Genomic DNA, 24,049 nt, shown 5'->3' on the forward strand with positions numbered 1-24,049 from the left:
ACCAGGACTCAAACACGGGTCTCTTTTTTCTTTTCTTTTTTAATATCTTCCAGTATCTGTTTTAATTCATTTACTTTCAAATATAGGCACTTAAACTTAGTTATTAAAAAAATTCAATTATTGTGGACCGACACAAATAGGCCAGGAGTAACCCATTTTATTAAATACATGTATACAGTATCAAAATTTGAGAGCAAAATTTGTAAGGCACTGTGATAGTCACTAACATTAAAATCAGTCTTAACTGAAGAGTCTGAAATTTCAGCTGTAAAAAATAAAATTAACATTTAAAAATATGTGAAGATTTATTTTGTGGCATAAACAGTGAAAACATTTTTCTTAATTCAGGGTCTATTCCCACTTTTGTTTTTTTACAAGCATCCGTAACAGAAGATCCTTAAGATATATGTGAAAGGAGTTACTAGTGAGTACAGAAGTGGTTCAATACAAGTAAATTGAATAAAAAGGAAGCTCCAGAGAAGAAAAAAATTATTGACCACATGTTGCATGCCAGACACTATGTTAGGTGTTGAGTGTACAATATTGAATACAATGTAAATATTGCTCTCATGAAGTGTATAGTCCAGTGGGAGGCATAATTAAGAAGCAAACAAACATAGAATTACAACTTGTGATAGATCCTCTGCGGGAGAAAGTACATTGTTCTCAGGAAAGGTAAAAAAGGAAGGCATCTATTGTAGCCTACATGGTGAAAGAAAACTTCAAGAAGGTGATAATTAGGCTGAAACCTGAATGATGAGAAGGAGGCAGGTGAGTAATATAAAGATAAGATCCCTCAGCATTGCCCAGGAATTCTTGAGCCTTTCTCTGATCATTATTAGTACTCCTAATGATTGTTTCAGATGTTCTTTGCTCTTCTCAGACTTCCTATCACTTACTCGTAGCAAGAAAATTGAAGCCATCATATGGAATCCCCTTAATTCCATGTCAACACACCTTTAAATTTTCTGCCATGATCTCTTTTATAAAAAAATTAAACTTCATATTTTTAAGACAATTATTAATTCACATGGAGTGGTAATAAACAATACAGATGATGATACTCTCTTTCTCCAGTGGTAATACCTTATAAAACCATAGTCCATTATCACAACCAGGTTATTGAGATTGATATGGTCAAGATTTCCATCTCCTTAAGGATCCCTCATGCTGCCCTTTTATAGCAACAGTCACTTTTCTTCTGCTCCTTCCCCCTCTGTAAGCCCTGGCAACCATTACTGTTCTCCATTTCTGTAATTTTGGCATTTCATGAATTTTATATAAATGTAATCATTCAGTATATAACCTTTTGGGATTGGCTTTTTTGACTCAGTATAATTTATTCTGGAGATTCCTCCAGATTGTTGTGTATATCAGTTCATTCCTTTTTATTTCGGAGTAGTCGTCCACGTTATGAAGTACATCAGTTTGTATAACCATTTATCTACTGGGATAAATACCCAGGAGTGGTCTTGCTTGGTTGTATGGTAGTTGCAAGTTTAGTTTTTAAGAAAACTGCCAAACTTTTCAGAGTGGCAGTACCATTTTACACTCCTGCCAGCAATATGTGACAGACCCATTTTATACACATACTTACCAGCCTTTGGTGTTATTACTATTTTTTATTTGAGCCATTATAATAGGTGTATAGCATTATTTATTCAAGTACTTTTTCAACCCTGCCCTCTTTCTCCTCTTTTTCTCAGCCTTCAATTACACAAATAGCTCTCTTCAGTTTTTTTCAGTGTATTATTTTTTCTGTTGTTTAGAGTTGAGTGATTTTTTATTGTTTTATCTTTTAATTTACTAATTCTTTCCACTGTTCCTTCTCATCTAGTTGAACACAACTATTACTGTATTTTTCAGTTCTATATTGCATTTGGTTCTTTATATCTTTTTTTTTTTGCTGAGTCCATTTTTCATTTGTTTCAAGCATGTTTGTAATTGCTCACTCAAGCATTCTCATGATGGCTCCTTTAAAATATTTGTCAAATAATTTTTTAAAGATTTTATTTATTTTTAGAGAGGGGGAAGGGAGGGAGAAAGAGAGGGTGAGAAACATCAATGTGAGGGAGAAACATCAACTGGTGGCCTTTCATGTGCATCCTGACTGGGTACTGAACCTACAACCCAGGCATGTGCCCTGACCGTAATCGAACTGGTGACCTTTTGCTTTGTGGGAGAACACTCATCCAACTAAGCCACACCAGGCATGGCTGTCAAATAATTTTAATGTTTTTGTTACCTCATGTTGATATCTATAGTTTGTCTTTTATTCATTTTGAGACCTTACTGGTCCTTGGTATAATGAGTGATTTTTTTTTTTTTAAATCTCTTAGGGACTTCAAGAAGTTACTTTGTTTACTTCATTTGAATTCACCTGATGGGGGTCTCTAGACCTGACTATAATCTCTAGATCCTTTTAATAAGATTTTAGATCTTATTAGCTAGTGGTTTAATAATGAACTATAGATATTTATGCTAACTATATTTGTATGTAGATATGTGTGTGTGTAATATTGTATTATAGTAAATTTAAAATATAGGCTAGAAATGCATTAGTAGTACATTAACCCCCAGATCTAGTAGCATAACACAAAGTTTATACCTCACTCATGGTGCATAAACTCTGCAAGTCCATGGAGGGTTTTTCTCCATGGTCACTCTAGGACTTAGGCTGATGAAAGCTCCACTCTCATAGAGCTACACTGTCTAGAACTTGAAGGCTCCTCATTTCTCATAGCGGGGAAAGACAGCATGGAAAATCATGCACTGGGTTTCAGGTGCTTCAGCTTACAACCTGTTGGCCAGAACTAGGCACGTGACCCCATCTAACTCTGAGGGTGGACTGGCAATGTTGTTGTTCATGTGTTCAGGGAGACAAGGAGAACCAGATGGTAGTATCAGTAATGTCTACCTCAGTCCTGATTCTGCCACTTACTAGCTCTGTGATCTTGGAAAGCCTCTTTTCCCAGCCCCAGTATACTCATCTATAAATTGTTGATAATAATATTTTTATCTAAGTCAATTGTTATGTATATTAAATGAAATATTGTTACATGGGAGTGCTTTGGAAATGTAAAGTATGCTGGAAATTTTAGCTTTTCTTTAACCATTTTTTTGAATATCTCCTTTTTTTTTTTTCCCCAGGTCTACTGAATGATGGAACTGTAGGTATTTTTAGGGGCAACCAGATGCGCTTAAAGAGAGCTTGCATTCGCAAAGCCAAGATCTCTGCTGTTGCTTTTCGGAAAGCCTTCTGCCACCACAAGTTAGTGGAACTTGATGCAACAGGTGTGAATGCTGACATCACCATTACAGACATCATCAGCGGGCTTGGCAGTAATAAATGGATCCAGCAAAATCTCCAGTGTCTGGTGCTGAACTCATTAACTCTCTCCCTTGAAGATCCTTATGAACGGTGTTTCAGTCGACTTTCTGGCCTGCGAGCATTAAGCATCACCAACGTTCTCTTTTACAATGAAGACCTGGCTGAAGTTGCCTCATTGCCAAGATTAGAGAGCCTGGATATTTCTAACACCTCGATCACAGACATCACAGCTCTTCTGGCCTGCAAAGATCGACTCAAGTCTCTAACCATGCACCACTTGAAATGTTTAAAAATGACAACTACCCAGATATTGGATGTTGTTCGAGAACTAAAACATCTGAATCATCTTGATATTTCAGATGATAAACAGTTTACATCAGACATAGCTCTTCGTTTACTAGAACAAAAGGACATCCTACCCAACCTCGTCTCCCTGGATGTTTCTGGGAGAAAGCACGTGACAGATAAAGCTGTCGAAGCCTTTATACAGCAACGGCCCAGCATGCAGTTTGTAGGTTTGCTGGCCACTGATGCTGGTTACTCTGAATTCCTCACAGGAGAAGGGCATTTGAAGGTTAGACTTTAAAAATGTATTATTTTGTTAGGCTCACCAATGTCTTGTTGCGTAAGATCCCATTAAGGTGAATGTGTAACGATACATGGAACATGTTCATGAAACAGGTCACGGTGTAGAGGAAGGATCTTACTTTAGGGTCAGAGTCCTAATTACAGTTCTAGATTGCTTACTTTATGACTTAGAGCAAGCTATGATGTAACTTTTTGAGTTTCCATTTATTTATTTATAAATAAATATTCCTACTTGCAGAAGTCTTCTGAAGATTAATAATTATGTATGTAAAGTGTGAGTCACATAGTAGGCCTTGGATAAATGATAGTTCTCATGATGATATGTTTAGATATTTTAAAGCACTTAAACATACCATTTCTAACGAATCACTTCAAAGAAACCAGGGATACTCCTTATTGATTTGAATATCTGATGGGTGATCAAGTTCTCCAAGGAGATCTCTATTGCAGAAATAGTAAATTTTTGCTTTTCTTAGGTTTTCTATGCCTCATGGTTTAAATTCAGTTTAGCAAACATCTATTGAGCTGTGACACAGTTTGGCATTCAAAGAAATAATAGATACAGGATCTGCCTCCTAGAAGCTTAGTCTGATAGGAGTGATGATGATATGATTACCAAACAAACAAACAAACAAATCCCCCAAAACAAAACAAAACAAAACAAACAAAAAAAAACACTATAAAGCTAAGAATAGGTATAGTTGCTGTAAGAGAGTAGGAAAAATTTCTTCTGGCTGGAAAATTTGGGGTTTCATGGAGAAGATAGTACCAGAGTCAGACCTTGACATAAAATGTGACAAATTTAAGGAAAACTAATATTTTCTAACATACATCATATCCTCTAGAAGCTTTATATTCATAGGTATTAACCCCACATTATAGATGCCAAACATAGACTCAGAAATTATATGATTCACTGTTAGAACCAACATTTGGATCCACATGTCTAGTTCCAGAGCCCCATTTTTCCCTCCCTTATTACCAATACAACTTAAGGAGAAGCATTCTTTGATCTTACCTGGAGCAGAATCAGGTATGGTTTAGAAGTGAATATTGTGGCTAAAATGGCAAGGTAACCATCATTGACCTCAATAAAGGAGAAGGAAAGGTTGATTATAAATATCTTATAAACATTCTATTCCTAGGTTATTTATAAATTTAGATTTAAAAAAATAGAATGTAGAAAATGGTTTTGAATTACTCTTTTTTATTTATCCATTCAATGAATATTTTATCAAGTGCCTCTGTACACTTATTTCTGTGCAGGACATGGGGATTTGATGGTGAGGCTAGAGAGATAAGATCTTGCTCTCATGGAGCTTGTAATTTAATGAGGGAGTCGGATAATCAAATGTCATATGTGTGTCTGTGCACTTTAAATATATATATATATTATATGCAAATATATTTCTATTTTATATGTATACACACACGCACGCGCCTTAAACTGTTTAGTAGTGCTAAGAATCTAGAAGATACACATAATACTGTATATGAGAATGTTTGAGAGACTTGACTTAGTTTAAGCCTTCTCTGAGGAACTAATAAGTGAGTGAAGATCTTAATGGTGAGTAGCTTGGTAGAGAACATATTCTCTCTTGGCAGAGAGAATAATATATGCAAAAGATTTGTGGTAGGAAGGAGCATGTTACATCCAAGGAACTGAAGGAAGGCATCTGGCTAGAGCTTAACAGTAAAAAGTCAGAGAGTAATGAAATGAAGTTGGAGAAGTAGGTGCCAGGGCCAGGCTTGGAAACATCAAATAAACCAGGTGCAGGACAACAAGAAGTAGGAGGAACTTACTTAACAACTTGTTATGGAACAAGCTAGATTTCTAGTGTATGGCTTATTGATGAAAGGAGCACAAAAATGTAAATTACTATTTTAATATTATTGTACTTAACTGCCTAACAAATGGGTCAGATAGTTGAGAATTGTAAAAATTAAGGGGGAAGAAAGTCCTGTGTTCTGGGAATTGAGGAAGGATTTCACAGAAGAGGTAAGCCAGACCTGCATCCTGAAGGATGAAAGGAATGTGTCCCTGGTACATTAGCTAAATAATCTTGAGATAAAGATCCTAAAAAGATGTGATCCAAGAGCAGTGAATTAGCCTACGTTTTAAAATTGAGGCTAATGGGACATCTATATTCCACAATGCCTCTGTGAAATAAGTTTGATTTCACAAATGTAACTGATATTACTTTGAAATCTTGAACCTAGCAACACTTTATCATCATTATCTAATTTCCTCCTCTGTAAATGTTGAAGCAGTGATTCTCAACCTTGACTACAATTAAAATCAGCTGAAGTGTAATGTGAGATGATGGTTGTGTTAACTAATCTTACAATTGTAATCATTTCATTGTATATACGTGCCTCAAATCATGTTGTACACCTTAAACTTACACAATGTTATATGTCAATCATTCTTATTAAAGCTGGAAAAAAGTTTTTAATTAAAAAGAAATAACCTGGGAAGCTCGAACAATTAAATCAGAGTTACAGAGAGGTGGAACTTAGGCTTCAGTATTTTTTAAAGCTGATTAGATGATTGTGATGTGTAGCTAAAGTTGAGAATCATTGTTTTAAAATATTTTTAAACTTTTTTTATTATTCTTCAGTGACAGTTGTCCCCATTTTCCCCATATTACTCTTCCCTGCCCTGACGACCCCAACCTGCTATATTCAGTCCTCCCCAGTTCTTGAAACAGTTGATCTTGTCCTCCCTCCTTCTTGAAATACTTTTTTAACTTAGCTTCCAGGATGTTACAGTTATCTTGTATTTTTTTCCTACTTTTCTGACTACCTAGTCTCAGTTTTCTTTGCTGGCTCCCCCTAATGTCTCAGGCCTCTAAATATTGGAGTGTTCCAGGCCTTGATCTGTAAACCTATCTGCTAATGACTCCCAAATTTAATCTCCAGCCTAGACTTCTCCTTTGAACTAAGACTCTTATCTCAAGCTGCAGTAATTAACATCCAGTGAAAGCACATACAAGTTTTTTTAAGCAGAGGAATTGACCCATTCTAAGGAAACATTTACCAAGTATTTTTTAAAGATGTCTGCAGTAGTACCCCTGCTCTTGAGGAATTCTATTCTAGTGGAGAGGAGATAGGCATATTTAAAAATAGCTTTAATCCAGTGTGAGATGCTACAATAAAGTTATACACAGAGTGCTATAAGAAAAGTCTTCCTTAGAATATAAACTTTAGTTTTAATCCATATATTAAATCTTAACAGGGCTTAATTTGGTGGTTGAGGACATTTTCTCTGTCTAAATTGTTTGCAGAAACTAGTACATACAGACACTTGTTTTTTGATCTAGCATATGAAATTGATTGAACTGAAGATGCTCCAGTTTGAGAAACCAGATTGCTTGATTTGAGGATTTATCACTGGCTAGAGAAGTGCTGTTGAATCAGACATACAGGTAGTGAAATTGGTTTAGAGTATTTAACATTCTAGTAACAAAAATTCTTTAATTTTATATTCAAAGATAACTTGAGGCTATATTTCATATATTATAAAACTGTTCAGAATTAACCAAATTTGGCTAAATGAATCTGACAGAAATCATTGTTAAGTAATTTCTCTCTTATAATCTTTTTTGTCATAGTATGTCAATGTCTTTCCAGATCTAAGAGAATCTAAGAAAAAGTTCAGAGTGATTAAAAAAGAAGTAAATACTTACAAAATTTGTATTTTCAATTACTACTTATATATCTGAATACATAGTCACAACCAATGTGTATATATGTATGCATAAGTAGTTTTAAAAGCATTTGTAAAGAAATAGCATTGTTATTTGTATAATCTTACCAATACTCAGTATGTGCCCATGCGTCGCTTGGCGCACATCTGTACTCTAGTTCTTATGAAACCGTGTAGCATATCATATCGGTGGTTGAAATGCCAGTCATGATGCAACTCTTCATTTCCTCAAAGCTGCATATTCCTACCTGAATATTTTATGTTCATATAAAACCTAGTTGCTGCGTAGTATTTTTTTAATATTTATTTTTGTGTCACTTTATATTATGCTTCTGCCAAAGAAGACTCAGTCTTCCAACTTAGTGAGATTCTATCTCTCTGAATGACAGTTTTTTACATGTTTCTAAACCTTACAATAAAATAAATAACAAATGGCCCTGGCTGGTATGGCTCAGTGGATTGAGCACTGGCCTGAGTACCAAAAGGTGACCATTTCAATTTCCAGTCAGGGCACATGCCTGGGTTGCAGGCCAAGAGGCAACCCATTGATGTTCCTCTCACACATCAATGTTTCTCTACCTCTCTTTGTCTCTCCCTTCTACTCTCTCTAAAAATAAATAAATAAAATCTTTAAAAACATTCTTTTTTAAAAAAGATAATAACAAATGTATAGCTTAGTGAGTGAAAATAAGGTGAACACGCTTGAGATCATCACTCAGGTTAATCAGCAGAACTTGTCAGCTATTCTGAAGCTCTTCCATGTGTCCCATCCTGAATATAACTCCCTCTTTTCCACAAAAGTAATTTCGATCCTTGCTCTAATTATAATATCCTTGCTTTTCCTTATAGTCTTATGACCCAACTGTTTATCTCTAGGCATTTAGTCGTGCACATTTTTCAAAATTATGTCTTTTGAGTATCTTTTAGTTTATAGGTTCCCTCTCCATTTCTTTCTTTTCCTTATGATTTGTCTGTTAAAGAATCCAGCCTTTTTGACTTGTAGAATTTCCCTCAATCTAGATTTTCTTGATTGTTTTCTCTTGGTACATGTTTTTCTGTCTTCGAATTTTCTGCAAATTCGCAGCTGGATTTGGAGGCTTAATTGCACTCAAGTTTGATATCTTTGGCAGGACCTTTAAAATGTTGTGCTATTTCATTAAGGAAGTACATAATGTCTGGTTGTTTTCTTTCTGTGATGTTACAGTTATTGACACTTTATATCTAGTTCTGTTAATTAATTGGGGATCATGGTGCTATTCCAATAATTTCTTTTCCACCTACCGGATTACTTATAAAGAGCCATTTCTTGTTATATGCATTTGATTACCTAGTGGTACATGAACCAGAGTTTAAGTGCATTGACTTGTATAAATGAGAAATTCCTAGGTGGACTTAACTTTGAACAGAACCTCTTGATGCTGAATAGGAGCTTGATAAATCTGGGGAAATTAATTAATACATTTATGTGATGAATACTTACTGAATGCTTATTGTGAGGCACACATAATGCTAGTTGTTGGGATACAGGATGAATGGATCGGTTTAGTGGGAGGATTATGATAATGGCTTTGAAGGAGATGTTCCAGAGGAATCTGATTTAGATTGGTGGTACAGAGAAAGCCTCGTTAAAGAAATATAATTTAACTTGAATTGGGAAAGTTAAGTAGAAATTAGTCAAAGAGAGGAAGAGTTTAGTTAGAGGGCATTATATATCATGGCCTTTTGCTGGGAAAGAGCTTGGCTTACTGAAAGATCAGGAAAAAAACCAGTGTGGCTCTAACATTGTATCTTAGGGGAGAGGGTTATCTTAAGAGGCAGACAAAAGCTTAATCTTAAGAAGAGACCTTATAGATGATGTTAAGTAACTTGAGATTTATTTAAGATGGAGTGTAGAAAATTTTACTGATAGACTTAGAGTAGGGTCTTAGCCTATCTTAAAATATATATCTCTTTAGCATATGTACACCTCTATAGGATGACTATTCTGGGTGAGTTGGAAAGTTATCATTCTTATTTGTTTTAAGCCTTACATAGCTGTCCTGGGTGCCATCTCTACAAATGATGTTTGGGTAGAGAAAGTTAGAGAGTTGAAAAGAATCCTGAAAACTAATTTTCTGGGTATGTTCAAAGGTGTCTGGAGAAGCCAATGAAACTCAGATTGCAGAAGCATTGAAGCGGTACAGTGAACGGGCATTCTTTGTCCGAGAAGCTCTATTTCACCTTTTTAGCCTGACACATGTGATGGAAAAAACAAAGCCAGAAATTTTAAAGGTAAGAATAAGAAACTGGATATGAAAATTTTGAACTTATCTGCCTGGATAGATGATGGTTTTGTAAATAAAACTGGTGAAAATTTGCATTTAGTTTTTGACTTTTTTTTGGTAATAGGACTGATAATGTGTAATTTCAGTTATTAGCAGTAAAGAGAGAAGATAGTTGCATAATGTTATTGAAGTTTTATAGTGGTCTCATTAAGCAATATAAATGCCTTCCAGATTATATTTAACTATCGAAAACCAGAGACTGGTGTGATTTTTTTTTTGACAGTTGTAGTAGAAAATGGAAGTATATGACTGGAATCAGGACATTGCTGTATATATTAGCCCTGTGTTGCTTCCATATAGGCTCTTTTACGAATACAATATTGAAATTCCATAAGGCACTTTTCCGTGCCATTTATGAACCTCCTGTGCTTTCATAACTAATCCATTTTATTTTAACCAAGACAGCTTTTAAAGAGCAAGAGAGGAAGATTCTTAATTTTGTTGATTGCTTAGGGTTCTGTTTGTGAGAATGTGGTCTTTGTCCACCAGAAGTCTGGAATATTGCTTATTTTAGAAAGCAGATTTGTGAACCCTACCCCAAGAAATGTACATTCAGAAAGACTAGATTAGATACAGGAATCTGCATTAATAATTCCCCAAGATAATCTTCATTCAATTTATATTTAAAGCCAGTGAGGATAGGACTATATCATATATGGAACCTCATTTGGTGGGCACAACAATCCCAATTGAGAAGTTGTATCTTCTATTTTATAAATCGTGTAACTGAGAGTCTGTGAGGTTAAATAACAATAAGTAAAGGACACAACCAGAAATGACTTAACCTTCAGATATTATAAATTTTGAGAATGGAGTACTTGGATAGGAACAAGTACATACATACCAGAGGATATTTGGCACTTAGTATATGCATTATCTTTTTTTTTTTTTTTTTTTTTAGCAACAAAAGACTAGACCTCTAGTCCTGATCTGAAATATTTACTCATTCATTCAGAGAATGATACACAGATAAATATAATAATATGAGTAATTATTTTAAGGAGATTTGTTGCAAAAGGGAGCAAAGAAAAAAGATGGTAGTTGGCTGAGGGAGGTGGGTTTGTTTTTAAGATGGGAGGCAAAAATAGCTTTTTTGGGGGGAAGATGGGGACATTTGCAACAGTGTCAGCAATAAAAATACAGAAAAAATACTCATAGATACACACAAAAAATAAATTTTAAAAAATACTTTGTTTATATGGTGATCAGAATGACCTAGTGCAGAATTTTTAAATGATGTAAAGTGAGAGGGGAAAACAGCTGAAACAATATTTAGCTGAATAGACAAGAAAGTAAGGGTGTATCACACAGTAGAGGGATTACATTTACACAGGAGCCCACAAAGATCATTTATGTTAACAGGCAAGAAGGTATCATGTATATATGCTAGTAAGGGGGTGCATGTGGTAGTGAGAATCTGGTTCTTTTCTGATTGCTTCAGTTTTCTCAGTGTAGTTGGTAGCAAGGTTTCAGCTGATAATGAGGAATGGGGAGGATATGTTGGGTGTTTGATAAGAGAGGAAAGGTGAAAAATAATGATCTAGACCAGAGCAAAGTGAATGGATTTTATGGTACTGTAACTATAGCAGTGTTCTTAAGACACTGAATGTTGGCATTTGAAAGTAAAGTTTAACTTTTCCCGTTAGTGGTCTAAAGTGATCTCTAAAAATGGTTTGCTATTCACTTGACCCAGAAAACCCCACAAGATCATGCAAGAGATTCAAATCCTTGTGTTCACTTTAAGGACTCTCATGAAACTTCCCAGGCCATCAAGGGTATGCATATCTGAAAAGCCACCAAGAATCTGAAGGGTGTCACTTTACAGAAGCAATGTGTGCCATTCTGTCATTAGAATGGTGGAGTTGGCAAGTTTGCCCAGGCCAAATAGTGGGAGAAAACAAGATACAGGGTCAGTGGCCCAAAAACAGTGCTGGACTTTTGCTGCATATGCTTTAAAATGCAGAGAGTAGCACTGAACTTTAGGGTTTAGGTGTAGATTCTCTGGTCATTGAGCACATGCGGGTAAACAAAGTTGCCAAGATGTGGTACAGAATTTACGGAGCTCATGGGCAGATTAACCTGTACATGAGCTCTCTCTGCCACATTGAGACGATCCTATTGAAAAAGAGAAGATTGTTCCTAAACCAGAAAAGGAAGTTGCATGGAAGAAAAATACATCCCAGGAGAAAGTGAAAAAACAAACACTATGGCTCAGGAGTAAATTCAGCATAAAATAAATGCTAATAAAAATAAAAGAAAAAACAAGAAAGAAAGTGAATTTTAGTCTACTGCCATATCAGAAGAATGTACCCAATTGTGTCTGAAAGTGAAGTTTGCATCTGTTTTACTCTGTTCAAGTCAGTAAGAATTTATTTAGTGTTAAGCATATAACAGGCACTGTACTGGGTCTCAGAAGTACAAAGATAAATGACCTGAATAGAAAGGATTCATTAGCCTTACAGAAAAGTCTCTGGACATGAACAACTTGATACCTACCTCCACCAGGTGGGGAGGAACTAAGTATTAGTGAGTAACTGCTATGTCGTAGGCTTTTGCACATGTGGGTAAAAAAGATACTGAAGATATCTTAGAAATTTTTATACATCAACAAAATACTGTTGTTAAATGAAGAGGGCCTGGGTCTGTAAGGTGGATTAAGAGAACTAATTTTTTTTTTTCAGCTTGTGGTCACTGGGATGAGAAACCACCCTATGAATTTGCCAGTGCAACTTGCTGCAAGCGCCTGTGTATTTAACTTAACCAAGCAAGATCTAGCTGCAGGAATGCCTGTCCGACTCCTGGCTGATGTGACCCATTTACTGCTCAAAGCCATGGAACATTTTCCTAATCATCAGCAGGTAAGAGTATGGGAATCTCCATTCAAATAGTCCTTTCAGTGTCTTTTATCTATCTCCTACCTCCATATAATTCAATTTAGTAGACCAAGGCTGGGAATTCAAACGTCTTTGGAAGCAGTGAAGTAATAAGTTTGTGGCATGACTGAGTGTAGGACAACAGAGAAGTAGAAAACTACAGCATGTATTTCCTGCCTCAGTAGGATTTAAATCTAAACATTGAGGGAAATAGTGCGAGCCATATAAAACTTGTCTTCAGCCTAGATCTTGAGTCTGTGATAATTTCAATAAACAGGCATTGAGAATCTGTTCTGAGCCAGACACTATCAGGTACTTGGATAGAGAAATGAGTAAGACATGGATTTTCTATTTCTAGCAGTATGGTAGGCTCTATAACATAGCCTATCCTCCAGATGAAAATTCAAAATACTTCTTTAATGATATTTTTAACTTTTAAAATTTAGCAATGAGTTGGCAAGTTAGTAAAAAATACTCACAAGGTCCAAAACCAAGTAAAAATGGCAACTCAGATTCATGAGTGGATCATTAAACTAGCTGAACTTCAAGTTTGAACTAGATGAACATCTACTTCCCTCAAACTAGACAAACTTCAGGCTTTGTTTTTTATGGCCTCTGAAAGCCAGGTGGACAGAAGGCAAAGCAGGACCAACCCAAAGTTTTCCAGAACAGAGGGAAATTAGCTGGAATTCTATTTATTATCCTATTTCTCATCTAATGGAAAAGAAATAAAAATATGTGCTGGTAAACTTATATGGGTTTGGTGGAAGTCAGTCTTTCAACAGTAGGTTACCAGAATAAAGATTGTAAGAAATAAGCGGTGTTTCATCAGTCTTCTTCCCTTTTTTTTTTTTTTTTTTTTTTTAAATAGAGCTATCCCTATTTAACAAAATAACAAAGCAATATTTTATTCAGGATTTTTTTTCTCCCTTTGATTCTTTAGTTACAGAAGAATTGCCTCCTTTCACTTTGCAGTGACCGGATCCTTCAAGATGTTCCATTTAACAGGCAAGTGATAGTCCTATAACTTAAAATGGGACAAAACAGAATTTATAGAAATTTGTCTTGGGTTATTTCTTACCAGGTAGGATATCTCTGGTGTATGATTAATAAAGTGGATGGGATTATGTGTTGCCTTATCTACTTTCTCTAGTTTAGTGCCTTGACATTCATGATAGCAGATTGGCCCCTGTTTCCATAGCTTTTTGCTTAAGAATTTCTATTGATTATAGTTTTTAAAATATCCACACAGTAATGTGGGCTGAAAAAACTGAAGCATATAGAGATTCAATGTCTTGCTCATGATCTTGTGACTAGTAACTGCCAGGCTATAAGTCTCCTAGTTCTAAGTTCAGTGTTCCTTTCTCTGTATCATACCTCTATTTGATACTGAGTTATAAAAGAAACTTTTTAAGAAGAAACTTTTAAGCAGAGGTTAAAGGAAGGCTGGATTTCAGTAAGTATAAAGATGTTATAATTTGGGAGCTAAAAAGGAGATTTTTTAAAAATATTACTATTTTAAAATATAATTTTTTAATGATGCTATTTTGAAAAAGAAATTTATACTTTATTATTTAATGAAAAGCATATTCCTCAAGCAGCAATTCTGTTGTGATTTACTTTAATTTTGTTAACAGTACACTGTTACCTGGCCTGGCTGAGGAATGAGGTATTCCATTTACCATTTTAAATAAATAGTTTGGATAAACTATAACTATATTTTTCTCATGTAAATTACTAATTTTATTTTATAGCCAATGTGCTCTACTAGAATTGAGTCTCTTTGTGGTCAGAGACTGTGATTGCTTAATCTCTTTGTTTCTAGTGCTTGAGTGGATGTTTAATGGAGGGAAGCATGAATGAATGAGTATAGTAGAAGATAGAATTTTTCATAGAAAAGGATGATAGAATACATTGGGCCCCCAAGTAAGGAGGGAAAGGTTCAATCTGATTGGTGATCACTAAAGGTTTCATATTAGTGATGGCATTTGAGATAATAAAGAGAACATGTATGAAACATTGATATCGCCAGGTACTGTGCTGAGTTTTATATATGCTTATTCAGTGCTTACAACAGTCTTGTGAAATTGTTACTCTTGTAATCTTCATTTTACAGATGAGGAAATAGAAGCACAGAGATGTTTAGTAATTTGTTCAAGATGATAAAGTAGTAAGGAGCAGAATTTAGATTTAAATCCGGAGTGACTCAGAGCCTCTGGTTATTACACCATCTATATTGTTTTAAAGGTGAAGCTAATTGAGTTGATTGTTTTATATTTTGGGAACTGCACAAATAAAGGCACAGAGGAAGTCAAAAATAATACTAGTAAAAAATAACCTTTATCAAAAACTTTGGGTGTGCCACGTTCTGTACTAAGTCTTAAGCATGATATGTGATATTATTTAGTACTCACAACAATCCTATGGAGATCTTACTATTTTACAGATGACAATATTGATGTTTAGAGAGATTAAGGAATTTGCCCAGGGTCCCAAAGTTAGTAAGTGGTAGAAAGTGATATTTGAATCCAGGCTGACTCCTAAGTTTATGATGTTTTGATTTTTTTAAAAGATTTTATTATTTATTTTTAGAGAGAGGGGAAGGGAGGGAGAGAGAGAGAGAGAGACAGAAACATGAATGTAACAAACATCAATCAGTTGCCTCTCATATGCACCTTGACTGGGGTCCAAACCCACAACCCAGGCATATGCCCTGACTGGGAATCGAACCAGCAACCTTTTGCTTTGCAGGATGATGCTCAACCAACTGAGCCACACCAGTTAGGGCAAGTTTATGTTTTTAATGACTTGACTGCTTTGCCTCACATGATAAAATAATTTACTTTATTATCATCATTGACGCTAGGTATAACTAGAATTTAAACCCAAAAATCTAAAGAGCTTCAGAATTTGTCCTCTTAAATACCAGCTTTATTACCTCATAATTGTGGGTATATTCAGGGACTAATGAGCAGTCCACTTTGCAGAAAGCCAGGAAAAAAGATTTGAATGTATGGACCTATTGCTAGAGTCCTAAAATAATGTGAGTAAGGAGTGATATCATTCCTAAGTCCTCTGACAGATTTATTTATTACCAATGTGTAGGCACAAATAGAAGGGAAAGCAATGGAAGCAGAGACCCATTAAGAATGTACTGTAGAAGAATGCCAGTTCATATGAAGAAAACAGAAACACTAATTCAAGGAGATATATGCACCCCTATGTTTATTACAACATTACTAGTAAAGCCAAGATGTGGAAACAGCCTAGATGCCTGTCAGTAGATGAATAGATAAAGAAGGTGTGGTCCATTTATCTATATAATGGAATATTATTCAGAAATAAAAGGAATGAAACCTTGCAATTTGTGACAACATGGATGGACCTAGAGGACATTATGCTAAATGAAATAAGTGAGACAGAGAAAGACAAATACCATATGATTTCACTTACATGTGGAATCACAGGACAAAATAAATGAACAAAGAAAGCAGAAAGTGACTCTAGATACAAAAAACAAACTGAGAGTTGCCAGGTGGGAGAGTGGTTGGGGGGCTGGGTGAAAAAAGTGAAGTGATTAAGAAGTACAAATTGGTAGTTACAAAATAGACACGAGGATGTAAAGTACAGCATAAGGAATATAGTCAATAATATTGTAAATAACTGTGTATGGTGCCAGGTAAGTACTAGAATTATCAGAGGAATTACTTCGTAAGTTATATAAGTGTCTAATCACTGTGCTGCACACCTGAAAATAATATTGAATCAACTGCAATTGAAAAATAAAATAAAATTTTTTTAAAAAGGAAATAATTAAAAAAAAAATGAAATCTTACCATTGTGACAACATGGATGGACCTAGAGGATATATATATGCTTAGTGACATAAGTCAAACATTGAAAGAGAATATTATATAATCTCACTTATATGTGAAATCTAAAAAACACAAAATAAATGAATAAAGAAAACAAAACAGAAACAAACCCATAGACACAGAGAATAAGCTGATGGTTGCCAAAGGAGAGGGAGTGAGAAGTGGGAATAAAAATAATTGTTTTTTAAATGTTGGTGAACTGAAACTGTCAAGGTCTACATCATTTTCCACCTCTGCAGTTGTCTTTCCTCATAGCTGGGGTCCTGAAGGCTCAGTCAGCCCTGTGATGTTACCTATCACCAACCCTAATCATGGTAAAGCATACGGAATATAAGGAGTCCTAAACAGCTCTCTGGGATGCCTCAGTGTGAAACTCCCTGGCATATGCTATAAAAAACAAACAAACCCACAACTATTGCTCATCATTAGAAGATTATAGTAAACCACTCATTTCGAAAACTGGCAAATAAAGGGAAAGAATCAAACATTTATCCTGTTTTTCCTATATGAACTCTGTTACTGGCTAATCAAATAGTGGATGTATTCAATTATTTGTATTTCAACTATTAGATCAAGAAAGAATGATAGGATAAGAACATCACTATTTTATAATTCCTAATTAACTAATGGATATAAGTAATAAACACCAATGGCTGCTAAAACCACAAAAAGAAAGGTAACTTTGACAAGAGAGTACAACACAATCTGTGAAGTAGTTTTGCCCAAAAAATCAAGCATAAATCTAATTAAATGCCTAAATCTAGCTACCAATTTATAGGAAATATTGATGGTAGAAGAACGTATTAAATAGCTCCACAGGGCTATAATCAGTAAAATCCAGACTGAGAATTTCTACAGGGCAGAGTCCAATTTCTTTACCAAATAAATGGCAAGCAGATGGGGAGGGGAAGAGAGAGTTGTAAAAGAAATCTCTTGATTAAGAGGCACTTAAAAGACTTGTCAATCTACTGTAACTTTGGGGGTGGGGGGTATTTGATGTGGTTGTGTGAGGAGGCAAGCCGTGTTATCTATGTTGCCATCTTGACTAGAAGTCTGGCTTCATTTCTTAGTACTGCTCTTTCCTTTGTTCTCTCTGCCATGGCCTCACTGGCCTCCATTCTATTTCTCAAAACCTCCAGGTAGGTGCACTCTCGCCTCAGGGTTGTTGTTTTTCTCAGTCCCTCTGCCTGAAATACTTTTACTCTAGATTTCTACATGTCTAGCTCTTACTTCTTCAAAAGTTTCAGTGAGACCTTCCCTAGCCACCCTACTTAAAATTTCAATATTTCATATCTTCTCTTTCCCTGCTTTTTTCCATCTGTAGCATATGTCAGTACTTAATGATACCACAGACTTTACTTATTATCTGATTTATTAATCTTTTTTCCCCTCTAGAGTGTAAGCCCTATGAGAGTAGAGATACTTTTATTTTCACTATGTGTCTAACACCAAGAATAATGTCTGGTGGCACAAAGCAGGAGCTCAGTGTTTGTGAAAGAATAAATTCCCATTGTGCTAGTTACTGTGAGGAACCTAGAAAATACTTAACTTATTACTACAGTATAGAAATCACTATATAATAGAAATGTTATAATTTTAGAAGATGAATGCCAAATAGTTTTGATTCTTGTTTCTTTACCCAGTGTTGTCAATGAATAATGAGGTACCATCTCCAGAACACTAAGTATAATTATTATTCTCTATTACTTAAGAGTAATTTTTCCTTTCCTTCTCACCCACTTAAACTGTAGTGTTAGTTTCCAGCCTGGGCTCTGAAACTATGCCTGGGTCTCCAGGATTAATTCATAAACCCATTTGTGTGTTTTCAGGTTTGAAGCAGCCAAGCTTGTCATGCAGTGGCTCTGCAACCATGAGGATCAAAACATGCAAAGGATGGCGGTTGCTATCATTTCAATCCTGGCTGCCAAGGTACCTGAACTCAAATGTCCCCTTATAGTTACTATTTTCCCAAAATCTGTGAAACACAAAGGTTAGTAAGCCACTCTGCCAGTCTACGTATTCAAGCTGCATTCAATATTGCAAAATTTCAGATTGATCAGAGATTTTAGTTAGTACTGCCTTTGGAATCTGTTACAGTGAATGATAGTAAAGTCACACTTTTGGATTCTTGGACATTTACTCTGTCTGCTTGCTTGCAGCTTTCTACAGAACAAACTGCACAACTTGGTGCTGAGCTCTTCATTGTCAGGGTAAGTTGTTACCTCCTCTACACAGACCACTGACACTTTTCATTTTCATTGTTTTCAGGCAGTGTGTGTATCTTCTGATGTTTTATATTTTAAAATTTATTTTTGTTACTTCTAAATGAGTGTATTCACTTCTTTTCCTAGAGGCAGCTATACTCCTTAACAGAAATGGAAAGAGCCCTAAACTAGGAGTCAGATGACCTAGGATATAATTTGTATATCATTTTGTGAATTTAGACAAATTACCTGAACTATTGGAGTGTACATAAGCCCTAAGATCCTATCTAATTCTAAAATTCTGTGATTTTTGTTAAATTTATGAAGAGAATACAAAGACTATTATTAGGCATAAGATTGTGCTAGATGCTTTGGGGAAGAAGATAATTTAAATAGTTGATATATTATTTTGCTTGCCTATACAGTTGAGGAAATAACATAGTGAACAGTGAAAAGTCAAAAAGCTTTAAAGAGAATAAATATGAACAGTGTCTTAGGGAGGATTGGAGGCAAAAAGTCCACATAAGGACTTCCTGTTATAATCTCGGCATGCGGTGTTTGGACAACCATAATAGATAGAAAAGTCAAGTGAGATGCCCTGACTGTTGTGGCTCAGACGGTTGGACATCGTCCCATAAGGTTAAAAGGTCGCAAGTTTGATTCCTGGTCAGGGCACATGCCAGGGTCCCTGGTCAGGGTCCCTACGAGAGGCAGCTGATCAATGTTTCTCTCTCATGTCGATGTTTCTCTCCCTTTCTTTTTCCCCTCCTTTCCCTCTTTCTAAAAATAAATAAAAATTTTTAAAAAGATCAAAACTATTCTGAAATCTTTATAAAAATATCTTAAAAAAAGTCAAATGAGAGACTCTCATTCTGACTTACAGATTATGTGTATAATGACAAAGTAAGTCATTCATTTGATTGATAATTATACAGTACCTACCACCTTAAAATGTTAGGGATTCACACTTAATTATATTTCTAATAACCTCCCATAAGAAACTCACAGTATAGTAAACAGCTATGTAGACATAGTTGTAATATAATATAATAAGTATAATAATAAAGATGAATGAAAAAAGTAATATAAAGAGAAGGCTGTGGTGGTAAGTGGAGTTTAATTTTTTTTTTTTTAGTTTATTGATTTTAGAGAGAGACAGAGAAACATTGATTTGTTGTTCCACTTATTTATATGTTCATTAGTTGATTCTTGTATCCTGACCGGGAATCAAACCTTCAGCTTTGGAGTATCAGGATGCCAACTGAGCTATCTAGCCAGGGCTAGAATAGGGACTTGTAAGTTGGCATATCTAGGTTTCTTTATAATTCTGGTACTAGTGGCATGATTTGGGACAAGTCACATGAATCTTCTTCAGGGTGATTAAGAAATACATTATACAGTTATTATGAAAATTAAATGAAAAGGAAAAAAGTAAATGAAGGAATATATAGTTAAGTGCCTAGCACAAAATACAATATATATATTAGATGAGTAGAAAAGAATACTGATTTTATTTATTTTCACTATTCTCAGGGATGACATTTGACTTATAATTTTTTTTATTACTGTATATGTGTTTCAGTAAATTTGGCTGGGGATATATTCAAAGATTGTAAGGAAATAGCCCTCATATGCTTTGGGGGAAAATTAAGCTTAGTTTAAGTAGGAATTAGGAGAAATTAGGAGGAGGAGGAGGAGTAACAATGATGATAGCTAGCTTTTTTTTTTTAGCTTTTAATTATCACCTGCAATTTATGGATGAGGAAATAAAGAATTGGCGAACAAGGTTACACAGTTAATCATATGCAGAGATTATATTTAAGCTCAGGGAACCCGATTCTAATGGCACACTCTTTGCCACTTTGCTATTAGGTTAAATAATTGCACTTACGTGTTTGTGTTTCTGTTTTTTTTAATCACCTATTACTTTCATATCTATTTATTTTATTTTTATTTATTTAAAAGATTTTATTTATTTATTTTTAGAGAGGGGGAAGGGAAGGAGAAAGAGAGGGAGAGAAGCATCAATGTGCGAGACAGACATACATACATCGATCTGTTGCCTCTTGCATGCCCCCAACAGAGGACCTGGCCTGCAACTCAGGCATGTGCCCTGACCGGGAATTGAACCGATGATCTTTTGGTTCACAGGCCAGCACTCAGTCCACTGAGCCACACCAGCCAGGGCAGTGTTTGTGTTTCTTAAAATTTTTTTCCTGAATTGTATGTAACTTTAAGTGTTCATTAATGTTTTCTTGCATCTGTTTTAGCAGAGCTCCCTCTTACGCCCCAAAATATAATCTAAAAATGGAGTTATGGATGCCTTATGTAGGTCTTAAAACATTTATCTTTCAGACTTTAAATTTCTTAGGCTAAAGCTCTAATAGAGATCATTGCCAAGTGGAATTTCAAGATATCTTATTTAAATCCAATATAGATTTTAATTCTCTTACTATTTCATTCATTCCTTTTTTCATAAGAAAAACTTGAAGTTAGAATTAGATCTTCCAGTTTTTACTTTCTCTTACTAAGCTGACAATGGTCAAATTACTTAATACTTCAGACTCAATTTCTTCTTCTAAAAAATGGGGATAGCACTACTACAATTTGGGATATAATTTGCTGCTGCTAAATAACTGTTTGCTTCATTCTCCTCTTCACCCTCTTCACCTTTTTTTATTCCAGGATCTGAAATGAGTATATATTAGACCAATTGGTAAGATAGTTGGTTCTAAGCTTTAATCATTTTGCTTTTAATTTTATTTACAGGTTATTAAACTATAGGTATGATCAAAATAATATAGAAGTATTCATGAAGTCCCTATGCTTTTTTTCTTGAAGGAAAAGTCTGATCGAGGAGATTGTTTTATGTACTTATAAAATCCTTAATAGGAAATGTTTAAACCATGAGACTAAACCTCATGGACTTATGGTTATTACCATTAAAAATTCCAGTAACAATTCAATAATGAGAAATTAATTCTATTTTCCTTCTTTCAGCAACTTCTTCAAATAGTGAAGCAGAAAACCAATCAAAATTCGGTGGACACTACTTTGAAATTTACCTTGAGTGCACTTTGGAACCTCACAGATGAATCTCCAACCACTTGCAGGCACTTTATTGAAAACCAAGGGTTAGAACTCTTCATGAGAGTTCTAGAGGTTAGAATGGAAATTTAGCCTACAGCTTTGACATTTATTGATTGATTTATTGATTTAAGAATTTATTTATTATATTTGGTTCTTTACTTATAGGTTTCTCTTTCTTTTTACAGTCTTTTCCAACTGAGTCATCCATTCAACAGAAAGTCCTAGGACTTTTGGTAAGATATGAGTATTTCTGGCTAAATTTAAAGCTGTAATTTTTTTCGACCTGAGTAATACATTGAAGTTGCTACTCTATTTATAAACACTTAATGACAATAGAAAATATATATATTATAATTAAGTGAAAAAAGCAGTGTATAAAACTATATGTACCTGTTAAGATTTTTACCACATTAAAAGGAAAAACATGAGTTACATACTTTATATTTTTTGGTATAGTAAAAGCATCACCCTGAGCATGTTTTACTTTTTATAATCAGAAAAATCCCATTAAAAATGTCACTAACTTAAAAGTATTCTTAGATGCAATGTTTGGTAATTAATAATTACTGCTTAAAAGACTGCTTAACAAATCAGATATTCTGTTAACGTGTTGGATGTAGGTAAAAGTGAGTCCTCTAGGATTTTGAGGCAAAGATGAAGGATCAAATGTTTTAATCACTGCAACAGGCAAAGTGCCATATAGTAAAAGCCATTTCGGAGCAGACCTCTATTCTTGAGGAATTAGGTCATAAGAGGCATAGATTAGTGGGTAAAAAGAATGTAGATTTGATTGTTTTATTCAAGGTTCAGAGGATTATTAGATACAGAAGTTGGCTTAAGTCATTAAAAGACGAAAAGCAGATCTCAGAGGGCTTAAAAAATGCCTTTTAAAAAAATATTTTTAAAGAATACATGCTTTTTGTAACTGGTGAACCAGTGCAAAAATGTATTTAAAATGTTTAAGTCTCTGGCCCCACCTTCCATCATTTTTTAATTTTTTGTGGTTATATGACAGCCATTGTTTGGTTTGAGTTCTTTTGAATTTATTGAGACTTATATATGGCCTAGAACATGCTCTATCTTAATAAATGGTCCGTGTGTATTTGAGAATAATGTATGTCCTGCTGTTGTTGGATATAATGTTCTATCAATGTCAGTTAGATCTAGTTAGCTGATATTGTTCAAGTCTACTATATTTTTATTTGTTTTAGCAATTTTTGATGAGAGTGTCAAAAGCTTCAACTAGTAGTGGATTTGTCTATTTTTTCTTACAGTTGTATCAATTTTTGCACCATGCATTTTGAAGCTCTGCTGTTAGGCTCATAAACTGTTATCCTCTCTTGATTAAATTGGTCCCTTTGTCATATAAAATTACCTCCTTTAACCCTGGTAATATTCTTTTTTTTTTCCTTTATTGTACTTTTTTTCATTACCATTTAGTCCTGTTATATTCCCCTTCCCCCAGCAATCACCGCACTGTTGTCCATGTCCATGAGTCCTTTTTCCTTTTTGCTCAATTCCTCTACCCACCCACCAACTAATTGTCATCCTGCTCTCCATCTATGAGTCTGTCCCCATTTTCCTTGTTAGTTCAGTTTTCTCATTAGATTTCACATATGAGTGAAATCATATGGTATTTGTCTTTCTCTGACTGGCTTATTTCATTTAGCATAATGTTCTCCAGGCCCATCCATACTGTCGCAAAGGGTAAAATTTTCTTCTTTTGCACTGTCGAGTTGTATTCCATTGTTTAAATATCCATAGTTGTTTTATCCACTCATCTACTGATGGACCCTTGGGCTACTTCCATATCTTGGGTGACTGTAAATAATGCTGCAATGAACATAGATAAGCTTATGTTCTTTACTATGAAATATCCTTTGTCTCATATTAATAGAGCCATTTCAGCTTTCTTTTGACTAATGTTAACACAGTTTATTTCTCCCATTCTTTTACTTTTAACCTATATTTATCTTTATAGGGTTTTCATCATGTATCTATGTCAGTCTAATCTTTTATTGAGGTGTAACACCTTGAAAATTCTTCCTTTGTATG

General features: G+C 34.8%; 1 protein-coding gene across 1 annotated transcript in view; it reads left to right on the forward strand.

Annotated features, from left to right (window-relative positions):
* The window catches only part of ZYG11B (zyg-11 family member B, cell cycle regulator), a 67,514-nt gene that overhangs the window by 23,301 nt on the left and 20,164 nt on the right, over positions 1 to 24,049 (forward strand). Inside the window, exons 3-10 of the mRNA XM_054573187.1 lie at positions 3,151 to 3,905; positions 9,759 to 9,899; positions 12,634 to 12,810; positions 13,769 to 13,833; positions 18,530 to 18,629; positions 18,860 to 18,910; positions 21,905 to 22,066; positions 22,180 to 22,227. Of these exons, the coding sequence (XP_054429162.1) occupies positions 3,151 to 3,905; positions 9,759 to 9,899; positions 12,634 to 12,810; positions 13,769 to 13,833; positions 18,530 to 18,629; positions 18,860 to 18,910; positions 21,905 to 22,066; positions 22,180 to 22,227 (1,499 nt within the window). The remainder of the gene's footprint in view (positions 1 to 3,150; positions 3,906 to 9,758; positions 9,900 to 12,633; positions 12,811 to 13,768; positions 13,834 to 18,529; positions 18,630 to 18,859; positions 18,911 to 21,904; positions 22,067 to 22,179; positions 22,228 to 24,049) is intronic.

This window comes from Pteronotus mesoamericanus, unplaced genomic scaffold (genome assembly GCF_021234165.1).
Source record: "Pteronotus mesoamericanus isolate MK-2021 breed Mesoamerican mustached bat unplaced genomic scaffold, CSHL_Meso_final contig_105, whole genome shotgun sequence".
NCBI lineage: Eukaryota > Metazoa > Chordata > Mammalia > Chiroptera > Mormoopidae > Pteronotus > Pteronotus mesoamericanus.